The sequence below is a fragment of the Rhopalosiphum maidis genome, chromosome 1, assembly GCF_003676215.2.
Source record: "Rhopalosiphum maidis isolate BTI-1 chromosome 1, ASM367621v3, whole genome shotgun sequence".
NCBI lineage: Eukaryota > Metazoa > Arthropoda > Insecta > Hemiptera > Aphididae > Rhopalosiphum > Rhopalosiphum maidis.
This window is the reverse complement of record NC_040877.1, coordinates 25,064,371-25,078,118: the sequence shown is the minus strand read 5'-3', so window position 1 is coordinate 25,078,118 and position 13,748 is coordinate 25,064,371. Positions and strand designations below refer to the sequence as shown.

Below are 13,748 nucleotides of genomic sequence, written 5' to 3'. Positions count from 1 at the left end.
CGTTTACAGGTTACCAACTTCACTATTTATACAAATTAAAATATCAATGAAAATATTCATCGATAAAAATATTAAAAATTAAGTTTCAAAGTTAAATAAAATTTGTAAATTAAATACTTAACATAATATATTTTATTCTCATACTTTTTTCATAAACTTTTATTTTCTATAAAACTGTTACTATTGCTTATTGTATTGAAAGCTGATGCTTTAATAATTATCTATCATGGCTACTAAATTAAATTAAATATTCTAAATTTTTTAAATTAACCTTTTTTCAGACTAAAGCTCATCTGGACATACTGGCAGACGCTCTTCTTCGATGGGCAAGAGGACGCTAATCCAAAATTTAATTTAAAATAATATCTTGATAAAACACGACAATTTTAATTCAAAAACCATAATTTCATTCAACAAAATAACTCTCCTTCTATAGGTTTGATTGAAAAATATTTTTTTTCCCAGAAACTAATTTAAGTTACTTATAAAAATTGTTCGCATAACATGCGCGCAAACAAACGACAAAAACAATTTACAGGATAAAATGGAGGCCTGGAATACAAAACGCTTTTTGGCGTACTACTACTGATGTTACACCGGTAAACATTTCAAAAGTCTATTAAATTATAATATTAACCACGTTTTCCTTTTTTATGTGCTCATAACATTATAATTTCATTTTAATACTACTGAGTTCCTACAATAGTTGTTGTTACCAAGCATGTGTCATGTTGATGTATATTTGTACGGGTTGTATATTAAGTTATTGGTTTTTTTTTAAAACTCTATCTGTGGTCACTGGTCAATCAGATCTGTGAATGAGATCGCAATAAATCATTGTGTGTTTATTTAAATCGTAAATAATAGAATTTGTAAATATTATTATTACTACTACTATATTATTATTATTACTATTACTATTTCTATTATACTATTAATTATATTATATTTATTACTAAATTTTATTGTTCAACCTATATGCTTCCGCATGTGTTTTTATTGTTCCCACGGCCTTTTTTAGTTAATAATACACTAAAAAGAGTTTTTTTTTTTTAAAGGATACAAAATATTCATTTTTATTAAAATTATATACGACAGTTTATTAAAATTATACACGACTTTTTATGAAAAAAATCTAACTCTAACCTTACAACACTTCTGCATTTATTATTATCATTTGTATTTATTTACCCAGACATTGCATGTGCCTGTTTTACCCGAGTTTGTTTAACCCTATTTACCATAAATATCACATCACCTAAATCCTATTTATTATACTTTGACGGTACTATGGCTTTGGATATCTTAAATATGGACGAACTAAAAACACAAGATATACCTATACCTATGTATTTTTAATGAACTATAACAAATTTATGAAAATCCTCGCAAAATGATTAGTTTCAATCCCTGTAGTGTAGGTATGTGTATTCAACCTGTTTAAATAGAATGAGACATGCAGATTGCACATTTTTACATGATGATAAAGACAACATCGTAAAGGTAAGTAATCTATAATTTATTCAACAATTGTATTACATTTTGGCATTTTAATGTTTTAGTGTACGTCGTTATTTGTTTGTGTGCTCTTGCAAAACCTCATTTCTTTATGAGAATCATAATTCATAGCTACGTGTTAGACGTTATAGTACCAGAACTATTATAAATTATAATTTAACATAAGAATATATAATAATAATAATAATAGTACCATAAATATAATGAAAGTAATATTCTGAAATTATGAAAGAAATTTGAGATTAACTGATAAAAAAATTTCACTATTTAAAAGCACATCATCTGAGTGCTGCCTCTACAAATTATATTTGATGAACTGGCGTACACACATTACATAATAATATACTCAAACTCAATTCCATAATACTACTTTTACATTTCGTTTAATTCTTCATATTATATATTTTTTATCATCTCTACAAGCATTTAACGGGATTAATATATTACGTCATCATAACAGTATTTCTTCCGTAATTAAAAATCAGTACACTGATATCATCATTTATTTATAATAGTACATTTAGTATTAAACTCTTTTCTCGTTTAATTATGTTAATATTAATTTAAAAAAATAAATTATTTCAAAATTTTTAATATTTTTCTAAACATATATAATTACAGTAAAACCTGTCTATACGGAAACGGTAAGGACCTGATATTTTTTCCATTCTTGACACTTTGATAGTTTTCCTTTTAATACAGAATCAAGACAACAATAAATTACAACGATACATTTTTATTATTTTGTTTTTACATATCATTATCTACTTTTACATTTTACCTACTTTTTATTATAACTAAAAATAATATCAAAATCAAAAATTATTACAATATAATAATTGGAAATTGTATTACGTACTCTTTTAGAGTCCTTCCAACATTTTTTGTTTTATTCCATAATTTGTCATTTTCAAATTATATTTAAATACCTTCATACCTAGAATTTTCAAAACATCACATTAATTTTTCATTGAGTTATTATTTATTGTTTTATTATTTCATATTTTTGATTCATTATCTACATTATACACTTGGCTTTTTCCAAACTTAAGAAGTTCACAAATTCGTTTTACTCGTTACTATAATTTAGTTTAAGCAGTGGTGTATTTAAAGATTTGATGCCCTAGATATATATATTCTATTTCCCCCAAAGCTTAAACATTTTTAATACGTTTTTTCTATAATCATTAAAAAAATATTGAGATAAAAAATTAAAACATAAAATTTTAAAGGAAAATTTAATAATATAATCATTAACAGTTAATTTAAATATTTAATTATTTAAAAATAAAATGAAAAAATTATCTAAATAAAAGACACCCATAAATTTAAATTATTTCCTGGTATTTTTAGGGAGCGATTATCGTCAAAATTATTACTTTCGCCCAAAAATATAATAGTCCGTTTGGTGGATTATTATTTGTACCGTTTAGGCGAGTGAATTTATTTTTACCTATATGCGAGGTAAAAACCTGGTGACAGAACGGATGGTATTATTGCTAATCGATGTAATCATTATTAATCACTATTATCGAAAATTTAAATAATTAATTGTTGAATGAATATTATGAGCATTTTCATACAAAGCCAATAGATTACTTTAAAAAGTACTAATTTTATTTATAACTTGTTGACTATAGATTACCTACCTATATAGTAATATTATTAATATCAATAATATCTATACAAATATTTTTTTTTTTTTTTAATAGGACTTATAATTAATTATTTATATTTTGTATGATTTTGTTTAATTAATTGTTCTGTATATATTATAAGCATTTTGATACAGCCCAGACGGTATTTTTAGTTGAATAAACCCTCGCCCAAACGGGCCAAACGCTAAATATTTATTCGCCCAAACAGACCATATTTTGGGTCGATTCGCCCAAACGGTCTACGCCATTTTTAGGTAGCAAAATCTTTAATTACCTCTACATAACTAATTTATTTGGTCATCTAACGTTCTTTATTCAAAACGGCTATATCATTTAATCTGCTACCATTCATAGAAGATCTTAAATAGAATTTTACTCTTTTTAAAACACAAAATGACTAAATTCAGCTATCTAAAAACCAGATAATAGTATAAACATATGCGTAATACAATATCTACATGTGGATAAATATCTGATATATCATAATCAGACCCGTATTCAGCTTTTCCCGACCTCGGGAAAACTAAATCTTATGGACCCCCTTTTTTAGGGTTAGGCATGATTTTATTTTTTTAGGTCTAAGTCCCTTAAAAATATGCTTAAGGCCAGACCTCGGACATATGACTTAAGAAACCCATACTGAATACGATGATCACAATACTCGATGATCTTAAATGGATTTTGATAATAAATTTCCTGGTACACGTTTTAATTATCTATAAAAATGAATATATTTATTTATAAATGATTTTTCGATATCTTCAGGATAATGATATTGTAATCCGATAGCGACAGGGTTTTTTGATTTTCCTATAGGGATATAGATAATTACTATGAATAAAGTGATTGCTACTATAACTTCTGTCGTATTTTATAAATAACAAAATGTATTTCCAAAATTCTAAAAATTATAGGTATACTTTAAAGCTATGCAATAAGCACAATTAATAATGTATTACCTACGTAAAATTTTTTAATCACTATATTCAAATTAAAATTAGATGCCCCTTGAAATTTTCTGTTCACCCCCCTCCTTCTACCCCCACACACATATAAATAAACCACTGAGTTTAACACTACTACAACTCTAAATGAAAAAATAAACGGATAGCAATATTGGCAATAAAATAATTTTTATGATTAGGAAATTGATTAGGTTAGGTAGATAAAAATAAATAATAATAATTAATATAAATAATACTAATTGACTAATAATTTAAAATTTATATTTTCATGATATACAGCCCATACAGATGCATGACCAAATGTCGTTTTCATTACCTCATTTGATAGGTTCTATCTTATTCAATAAATTAGGTATTTAAAAATATATTAGAAATGCCGGTACCAAATAATTTTTCCATAAAAGACAGGTTTTGATGTTATTTTGTAGGTTTCATATTACACAGGTTTTACTGAATTAAACGTCCTTATATTTTAATTATTCAAACATATTAAAATATAAAATATTTTCTAAAATAATTTTATATATAAAAATTATTATATGTGATTTTTAGTAATCTAATATCTAATATGTATATTTGTATACAATAACATAATTATATCATTATAAATATAGCACATTATAACCATAAATAATTATATTATACTTATAGAGAGGGTATTAACGCTTATCGGGGTTTAAGGCTTAACGTGACAAATGCACCTATGATGCACCTAAAATGTATTATTATACAAAATTAAAATATAATTATATGACTTAACTAACCACATAAGTCAAATACACCAAATATTAATGTATTCTGTCACTAACAGTATTATAGTATCGGAGAACAATTATTTTCATAAAATTAATATAAATAAATTAAAAAATAAATATATTATTAATTATTTAAAAAGTACTTGTTATTAATTTTATTCTATCAACATTTTATTTTTAATAAAATTAATATGTGTGTTACAATGTTGTGAAACGTATTTTGGTATTTTAGTATACATTTTCATCATAATGTCGAATTTTATGTATCTACCTACTCAATATGTTTCTAAATCAGATCCCAACTAAATGGATAAACTATCTTCTATACGACGTAATGATATGATACATGAATAACATGATTATTTCGTCAAAGAAATTGACTCAGCACTTAGTGTATACTAAATCCTACTTAAATATTAACTTTGGTCACTCTTGCTTTGTTTAAGTTGAACTCTTATCCCTCCCCAAAAATGTCCAATCACTAAGCTATACACATGATTGAGTGAGTCTATTTAAATAATTGGGCCTGGTGCACGACAGCATGAAACTCCGAAAATTAATTAACGCTGTACATTAAAGTGTAGTGATAGTCTTTTCTAATACTATTATTATTATTATTATTATTAATAATATTATATTATTTATAGTATTGCGTATTCACATTTCACATATCAATAAAAGAAACTCTGAAGTCACACATAGATAATATGAGAATATATTTTATACTCGGATCGGTTTTGATTGTTGGCCGACGATAAATTCAAATTTATTTTAGAAAACCCTTTTTAATCAAAAATTCATCACGAGTATACTATTGAAACTGGTAGTAAACATTATTATAAATTGTTATTACTCGTATTTACAATCGTTTTATTCATATTAAAGTAAATTTATTATCATAGAGATTTGGAATTTCAATGTAACATACACTTTATAGATTCCATAGTTATTATTTTATTAATGATAAATCATTTCCGCAAAATGTGCAAGTTATCCACTGGTTTTTTTTTTATTTTATTTTTTAACGGAGAAAAGGCTGTAAAAGTAATTTAATCCAGAATTGTTTTTATAATGTGACAATAAAGGCTTTTAAATTAAACAATATATATTTCTAACTCATTTGCCGCAAAGCACAGTATACTAACTAAGTTGTAATATGGATTAAAACTTGCATGCTAAAAACGTATATATTATTGTTTATAATTATAATATATTTTTTTTTATTTTTTTATCACTTAAATGGAAATGCCTAATTAATTTTAACATCAGTCTTCCAATTGAACATAAAATAAAATCGCTTCTCAAGCTAAATTTCAATTCCTGTCCCCAATGTAATACAAATATATTTTTAAATCATTATAGTAATAATTAAACAGATATTTTAAATTATTAACTTTTTGAATGTATTGTTCAAGTATAATCGTACCTATGCGTTTAAGCAAGCCAATACAAAATTTAATATACTTGTTGAAAACTTTTCATCATTGGTACCATTTTCAAAACAAAATATTTTCAATTCACAACATTTACTTCGTATTTAATTAGTCATAAACTCGTAAATATATTATGCAGTAGATTTCTAAAAGGCTCGAATAGTCAATTTTGGATTTGAAATATTTTCCTATCTAAATAACAATCTAAATTCTAACATAAATGAATATAAATCATAAACTTATTTAATTCACATATTTTATGAATTTTAATATTTTTTTCATTTTATTAAAAATAAGGGTTTTATTAATTTATACTTTCTTGGTATTCTTAGTAATCATTTTAGCAATGTTTTAAGAATTAATACTTGAAAAATTATGGTGATAATTCTAAAAAACCCTTTCCAGTTTTGTCTTTTTTTCATAACCAATTTTAATGTTTATTAAGTTTAATAATATTAAACGTGCTTCATTATTTAAAACATATGTATTTATGCCCTATAAATATTAAATTCTAATTTCTGAACTTTAAAAGAGTTTTAACATAACGTATTTAAATAAAATAATAAAATAGGTAAATTGTTTAAGACCTATTATTATGCACAACTATACAGATAAATTAATATACTCGGGTTTATATTTCACGATATCCAATTATTAATCATCATTTAATTTTAAAAATATTTACGTAACTATAGTGTTACATTAATTTATCATTAATATTCACACTTTATATGCTAAAAAAATAACGAAAATACGAATATATTTGTTTGTTTGCTTATTTATTGCACGAATGATGTATTTAGGGTGGGATTTTTTTGTATATATTATTATATATTTTGGACCAAGCAATATTTCATAACTATTTGAAAGATTTAGGATTTACTGTTGTTTGAAATTTTAAATTACAAAAAAATCTAAACTTTTCCAACAAAATACTACATTTTATTCTATAAATATACTGTAGAAAGCTTAAACAACTTTTATGCTGTAAAAGACTAAAACGGTAATCCATATAATTTATTCCAAAAGCTATATTTAAAAATCTAATTACGATTTTTTCAATTAATTTTCGTTGACGTTCACAAAATAATATTTATTCCTAAGGCTAATGCAATTCGAGTAAAATAATGTCTTGAATTTCACAATCAGATTCTGATTTAATTTTATAATTTTATTTCAAACAATATAATATTCAAATATTTTTAATTATCGAAATTTAACGTCCTTTTATTTAAATGCACATCAAATTCATAGCGCTAACATTTAAGTGGACTTAATAAGAACAATTCGAAATCACTGTCGCATAAGCTGCATGTGGACCAGCTGTAAGTATTTGTTTGGACCGTATATGAATAATTAATTATTACGTATTTTTTTATAGTATAAAATTATTTTTAAATAAATTATAATAAATCTTGTTTTTAAAATAAATTCAGCTAGAGCTATATAAATAAAGGGCCTCCATTAAACACTTCATAGTATATTAAGTAACGTCGAATGGCATTTATTCTAATACATAAAAAAAACTTATTATGATATTTTTCGGGTTTTCAAATAAGTGAAAAGGTAGTAAATGTATTATGTAATAGGCTGTGTAATCGAATCGTTTAGTTACCAATTTTTATCATTATAATATAACACATTTTTATTATTCACTCAACACGATATAAAATATTTATTTTTGAATACGATTTTAACGACGACCGCGGTTCACACATTTTATCATGCACGACGTTAAATACGATTGATTTGAATTATTTAAATTGTAAAGGAACGGCTTGTCATCCTAATGTTAACACCGTAGAAGTTAAATATAGCAATGTCATAATGCGACCATTGACTATTATAGGTACCATGAACATATACGTATTTAAAAAATACTTTTAACAAACGGGTTCTAAAATAGGTAAAGTTCAATTATATTCAATAATTCAATATGGTAATTTTTCTTTATAAATCGGATTAAATACATTCAATAACATCAAAGTGTATTTCGAAGAAAAACGACGAGATTAATCAAAAAACTATTAATATTCCACATAAAATGTATATGTATATATAGTATATACACTTCAAGGAAAATAATAATATACTATAATTGTACCTACAATTATATTTCAATATTTTATGTAATTCAATTGATAACTAGATGGGGGAAGCAAAATAATATTAAAATGTACAACTTTATTTTTATATTATAATTATAATTATCAATGGCTTAAATTAAATAGATCATTTTTTTTTTTTAATTATCTTATCGAAATATAAATTATATTATTTGTTATTATGAACTGAAAATCTGACTGAATTAATTGAAATTTATGAATAGAATCGATTTATACTTGAAAGTTCAAATTTCCGTTTCCGTATGTTATTTAATAGAATGACAATTAGTATATTATTATAATAGAAATTGCGTTTACTATATATGTAGTATGTGACAGCAAAAATCGATAATAAATTAATAATATATTAGTACCCAATATACTAATAGTCTTAACACTATTTTTTTTTATTAAATAATTAAAATGACATTCACCATATAAGTAAACTTATTCAAGAAGACACCACGTTCGCATGTGTATCTTAAAAACTTGTACAACATATCATATCAGAGTTCAGTAGTTATAGTTTTGGATAGTAAGCTTTAATAAGCTTTAATAGAGTGAATAGACCTATTATTAAACTTAAAGGTAAGAACATTATCAGTGTTTTAATTCTTAGTAGGTAAGTTAAATAGGAATTTAAAATAGTATTACAATTTAAACATTCTCATAGGTAACTCACTTAAAAATTAAAACATCGTAAAAACCTATGAAAAAAAAACATAGACAATAATTTTCATACCTGTAAGTTTAATAATACGTAATTTCATTTTAATATTAAAATTATTTATACGAAATTAGAATTAACCACAAACTTGCTTTATTGTACGTTTGTAAGACGGAAACAACAACATAATTAAGTATGTCCATCGAGACGACAAAATTGTTTACATACACAATCTCATTGCACTCGCATGAATACATGATAGCAATCAATTTACGTCATTCGAAATTAGATTACTTTAGGAACGGAGATCAGGTAACAGATAATAATATATATATATATTGAACTTAATGTCGTCGTGGTATAAGGTAAGTGAGTACTTGCGAGATTTCAAGTGTTATTATACCATGGTACAAGTTATATGCGTTACCGTATAGAAATATATTTAAAAATAAAGGTACAGGAGAAGATTTCTACCATAGGCAGAATTAAGTAAATTTGAGTTAGGTGATTTCAAATTTTTTACTATTTTTTATCAAACCAACTTTTTTTACATTTTTTTTTTTTTTAATGACCTATGTTCGTGAATTTGTGATTTATTGATCTCGACCAAAATAATTTTTTTGAAAATGTCGGTGTATAAAATATTGTTTCTGAACCAATATACTTAATATTTCATTTACAATCATTGGAAATTAGCATTAGATGAGCGAAGAAGTGTACAAATATTTACGAGTAATGAGTATAGTGGACAGTGGTCTTGCTACGCCATTCCACTTCACTTATAAAAGTATTAAATGCTTAAAAAAAATTAATTAATGGTTCAATATTCAATATTTGCACATCATTTTCACATAATTTCCTTTAAAATATGTTTCCATTTTAAAAATTTGATTATTAGTAAAAAAGTACTACGAACGGTATACACTGTACACTGTTTTAAAAAATAACAGAAATATGCTTAAGAGATGATGATAGAAAAAAACAAATGTACCTACTAACTACTTAAACTTAACGTTTTTGCCAATAATCGCTGGTTCACAAAAGTTCTTTCTCTATATAATATATTATTATTTCAAATAACTGTGGTACGAAAATATAACATTCCAACTAAAACTTAGTACTTATTATGGAGTGTGTACCTAGCTAAAAAAAAAAAATAACAATTTGAAAATTTACAAATAAATTATCTAGTATAAAATTCAATGTCCTTAAAAATTTAGAGTAGGTACCTACTGTAAATTTTTACGATTATTTCCCCCATCTGATCGTCAATTATTACAAATAAATATATATATATATATACACTTTGAATGTTATAAAATATGAATAAACGGTCTTAACCCATTAACAAAATGTGATTTAAACGTCCTAAATAGAATTTTGACTAATTTTATTATTCTTATTGTTATAAAATTGAAAGTTTTATGTGTTTTTTAATATAAAAATTATCATTATATTAATTATTAACAGTAACATTTAAGTAATATTATTTTGTTTAATTATTTTTAATATTGTGATATATACGCCAAAGCATTATTACTATACATTATACAATATATATTATGCATATAATATTGTTTGTTAAACCTATACATATTCTACCATGGTTAAAGGCGAATTTACATTGCTATAAATATTTATTATTGTTTTAAAATAAAATGCTTTTTATATTAAACCATAATAGGTAGGTACATTATATTGTAGTCAATAAAATTATGCTCCTTACTGTGATGTGTAAAATTAATCTAAGTGCACCGACATTAGTATATAATAATCTTATTTTATATTACTATAAATTATATAGTAGAGATATTAATACATTTATTTATAATTATATTCTTAGATAATATATGGGTACCTCGTACCTAATACGTATATCATGTATGTGCATTAAATTTCACGATACAGCGTGTTATCTTTTTACTTGTAATCGCTTCAAATATTAAGATATTGAGATAGTTTTAATAAAAATTGTAATGTTATATATGAGTTTAATAGATGCAATGCACATTATTATATAAAGTGCTGTACAAGTTATACAACACTAGTTTACAGTGAATTCGCCAATAACCATGTGCAACTTAATACATATCAAGTCCCTCGTAAACATATCAATAATGGAATTTAAATTGTTTTTATTCTTTGAAATAACTTATTTACCTATAATATTGATACTGATAAATATTATAAATCGTATCATTATATTTAAAGTATTTATTAGGTATTTATGTATTATTGTATGTACTAAATAATAAATGATAATAAATATTCAAACTATAACCGTGTATTTTTTTTTTAATACTTATTGTTCAACGGTAATTGTGTAATGTATTTATTGCATTTTTAGCTATGCTGCAGTGCAGATTTATTAGTAGATTGGTAACTGTATATAAATACTAAATAGCGAATTTTACAGGCTTCAAAATCATTGTTCGTTCAGGCAATTTATAATTTATTCTCTCTTATACATGTATTCGTGTGTTTCAGAGCTGATGAGTGGAACTATGAAGGAGGCTATATAAATATAGTGGTCTAACAATTTTATGATTTCTTAAAATAAACTTTTTTTCTTTCTAATTAAAGCAAAATATGAAACCTTTGAAAATAAGTGTTGAATTTGAATAGCGTCAAATGAACAATGAACGCGTGGAGGGGTAAGCTGCTAATTAAATTATTTGTTATATACATATTACATATTATATTATATAATTATATTGTAACATTTGTAAAATTAAAATTCATAATTGTATTGTGGGCAGGGCTTTTCACTAGAATTAATCGAAACTCGAAAAGCCATAACATCCTAAAAAAATACCCTTAGTAATCCAGCACTCGAAATCCATATAACCGGCTATTTAATTTTTCCCAATCCGAGAACTGGTGACTGGTGTTATGTCATTTCGTATATATTTTTTAGTTTTATAACTATAACTGCTAATTTAATACAAAATAATTATATAATCAATTTAACTATAAAATATTCTCCTTATCAACAGAGACATATTTAAAATTAAATAGAAAAAAAAATACATTAATAAGTATTAACATTAATATAAATATACATATTAATTAATACAAAAAATCTGTAAGGATAAAATGTGTATTAATTATATAATTGTGTTTGTAAAATTCTAGATTTGAAGTAATTGATTATAGTAGGAATATCCAGGATAATTGTTTGAAGGTCAATAAATGTTAATGTTGTATGTGCTCAAGTGACTAAAATTTTAAATTGTAAATTATTAATTTGTTTTATATAACTCATGGTTGGAGAGGGCATATATTAGATACACTACTAATGACTAGTAGGAGCCACAATTTTTGTGGTGACAGCAAATGAGCGTCTCAAATTATATTGGCCATAGCTTATTAGATCCCCAAGGTAAGAAAGTGTTCACCACGCCCGCCACCAGGTCGGTGTATAATACAATATTATAACTTATATAAGTTAGAACAGGCAACAGCGTCGATTGACAATGTCATGTCCCTAAAAAGAATTTAGACGACAAGCATGTTAACTCGAAAATACGAATTTCTTCGGTATTCACATCACCATATCGACTGATTCAACTGTTGTCTGTTAGAGTGTTAAATGACTGACGACAGCACTACAGTAGTACAATTTACACTTTTACAGCAGTGTAGTACTGTAGTTACAAGTTAAGAAAAAGCATCTATCATTCAAAAGTAATTTCCGCACTTTTTCTGTCTTTATTAAAAAATGAAATTAATAAAGATAAAAAAAAAGATATAGCGTTTTTAACACCCACTATAATTGCATAAATAAATACTTTGAATAAGTAGAAATTATTGTATTAATTAATAATTATACTTGTCTTGTTGTCTTACCTACCATCCGCGGCTCCAACACAATCACTTCGATGTATTGATCGATTTAAACATTTTCCACTTTATATTTGTTCTTAATTGTTATCAATGTTATCATTTGACGAGTAAAATTAGAAATTTAAAAAAGTCCGTCATGTTCATATTGCACTCGACTTTTTTTTTAAATATTCAAGTTTTAAAGTTTTAGTATTATTACAACAACCATATGGAAAATTTGAAATTCAATACATACATAATTCAAATTATTGAAAACATTTTAAAAGACGTGTAAATTTTAATACATAAATCAAGTATTTATTAAAATACTATTAAAAAGACTTAATGTTGAAAGTACTTAAAACTATAATCAATATTCAAATAAGTTTTTAAATACTTTTATCAAATACTTAACAATCATAAACCCATAATTGGCAACAATAGATCTCACTCTATAGAAGATAGACCTATAGACTATACATTTAGTTTATAGGTTTATGTCTACAAGACTATAGGGCACATTGTGGTAATGATGGCTATAATTATTATTGCAATAATCCTCGAAAATTAGTATGCAAATTATTATGTTAAAAATATAATAATAACTGGATGATCAAAATTTAGTAAAAAAAATAGAAAACAAGAAATGTATAAAATGTATCATTAATATTTTACTGCTTTAGCATGTGATTACAATTGTTTTAAATATTAAGGTATTACTACATGACATTATATAATATGATTTTATGAAACTATATTATGCTATGTTAAATATATTGCAATGTTTATTTTATATTTTATAACAATTGTCAAATGAAATAT

General features: G+C 24.3%; 1 protein-coding gene across 2 annotated transcripts in view; it reads left to right on the top strand.

Moving 5' to 3' along the window:
• LOC113549286 overlaps window positions 1-854 on the top strand; it is a 35,670-nt gene extending 34,816 nt beyond the window's left edge. For both annotated transcript variants that reach the window (XM_026950514.1, XM_026950513.1), the window contains one exon: window positions 282-854. In XM_026950514.1, coding sequence (XP_026806315.1) covers window positions 282-341 — 60 coding nt within the window. In that variant the 3' untranslated portion in view covers window positions 342-854. The remainder of the gene's footprint in view (window positions 1-281) is intronic.
• The last annotated feature ends 12,894 nt before the right edge of the window (window positions 855-13,748 follow it).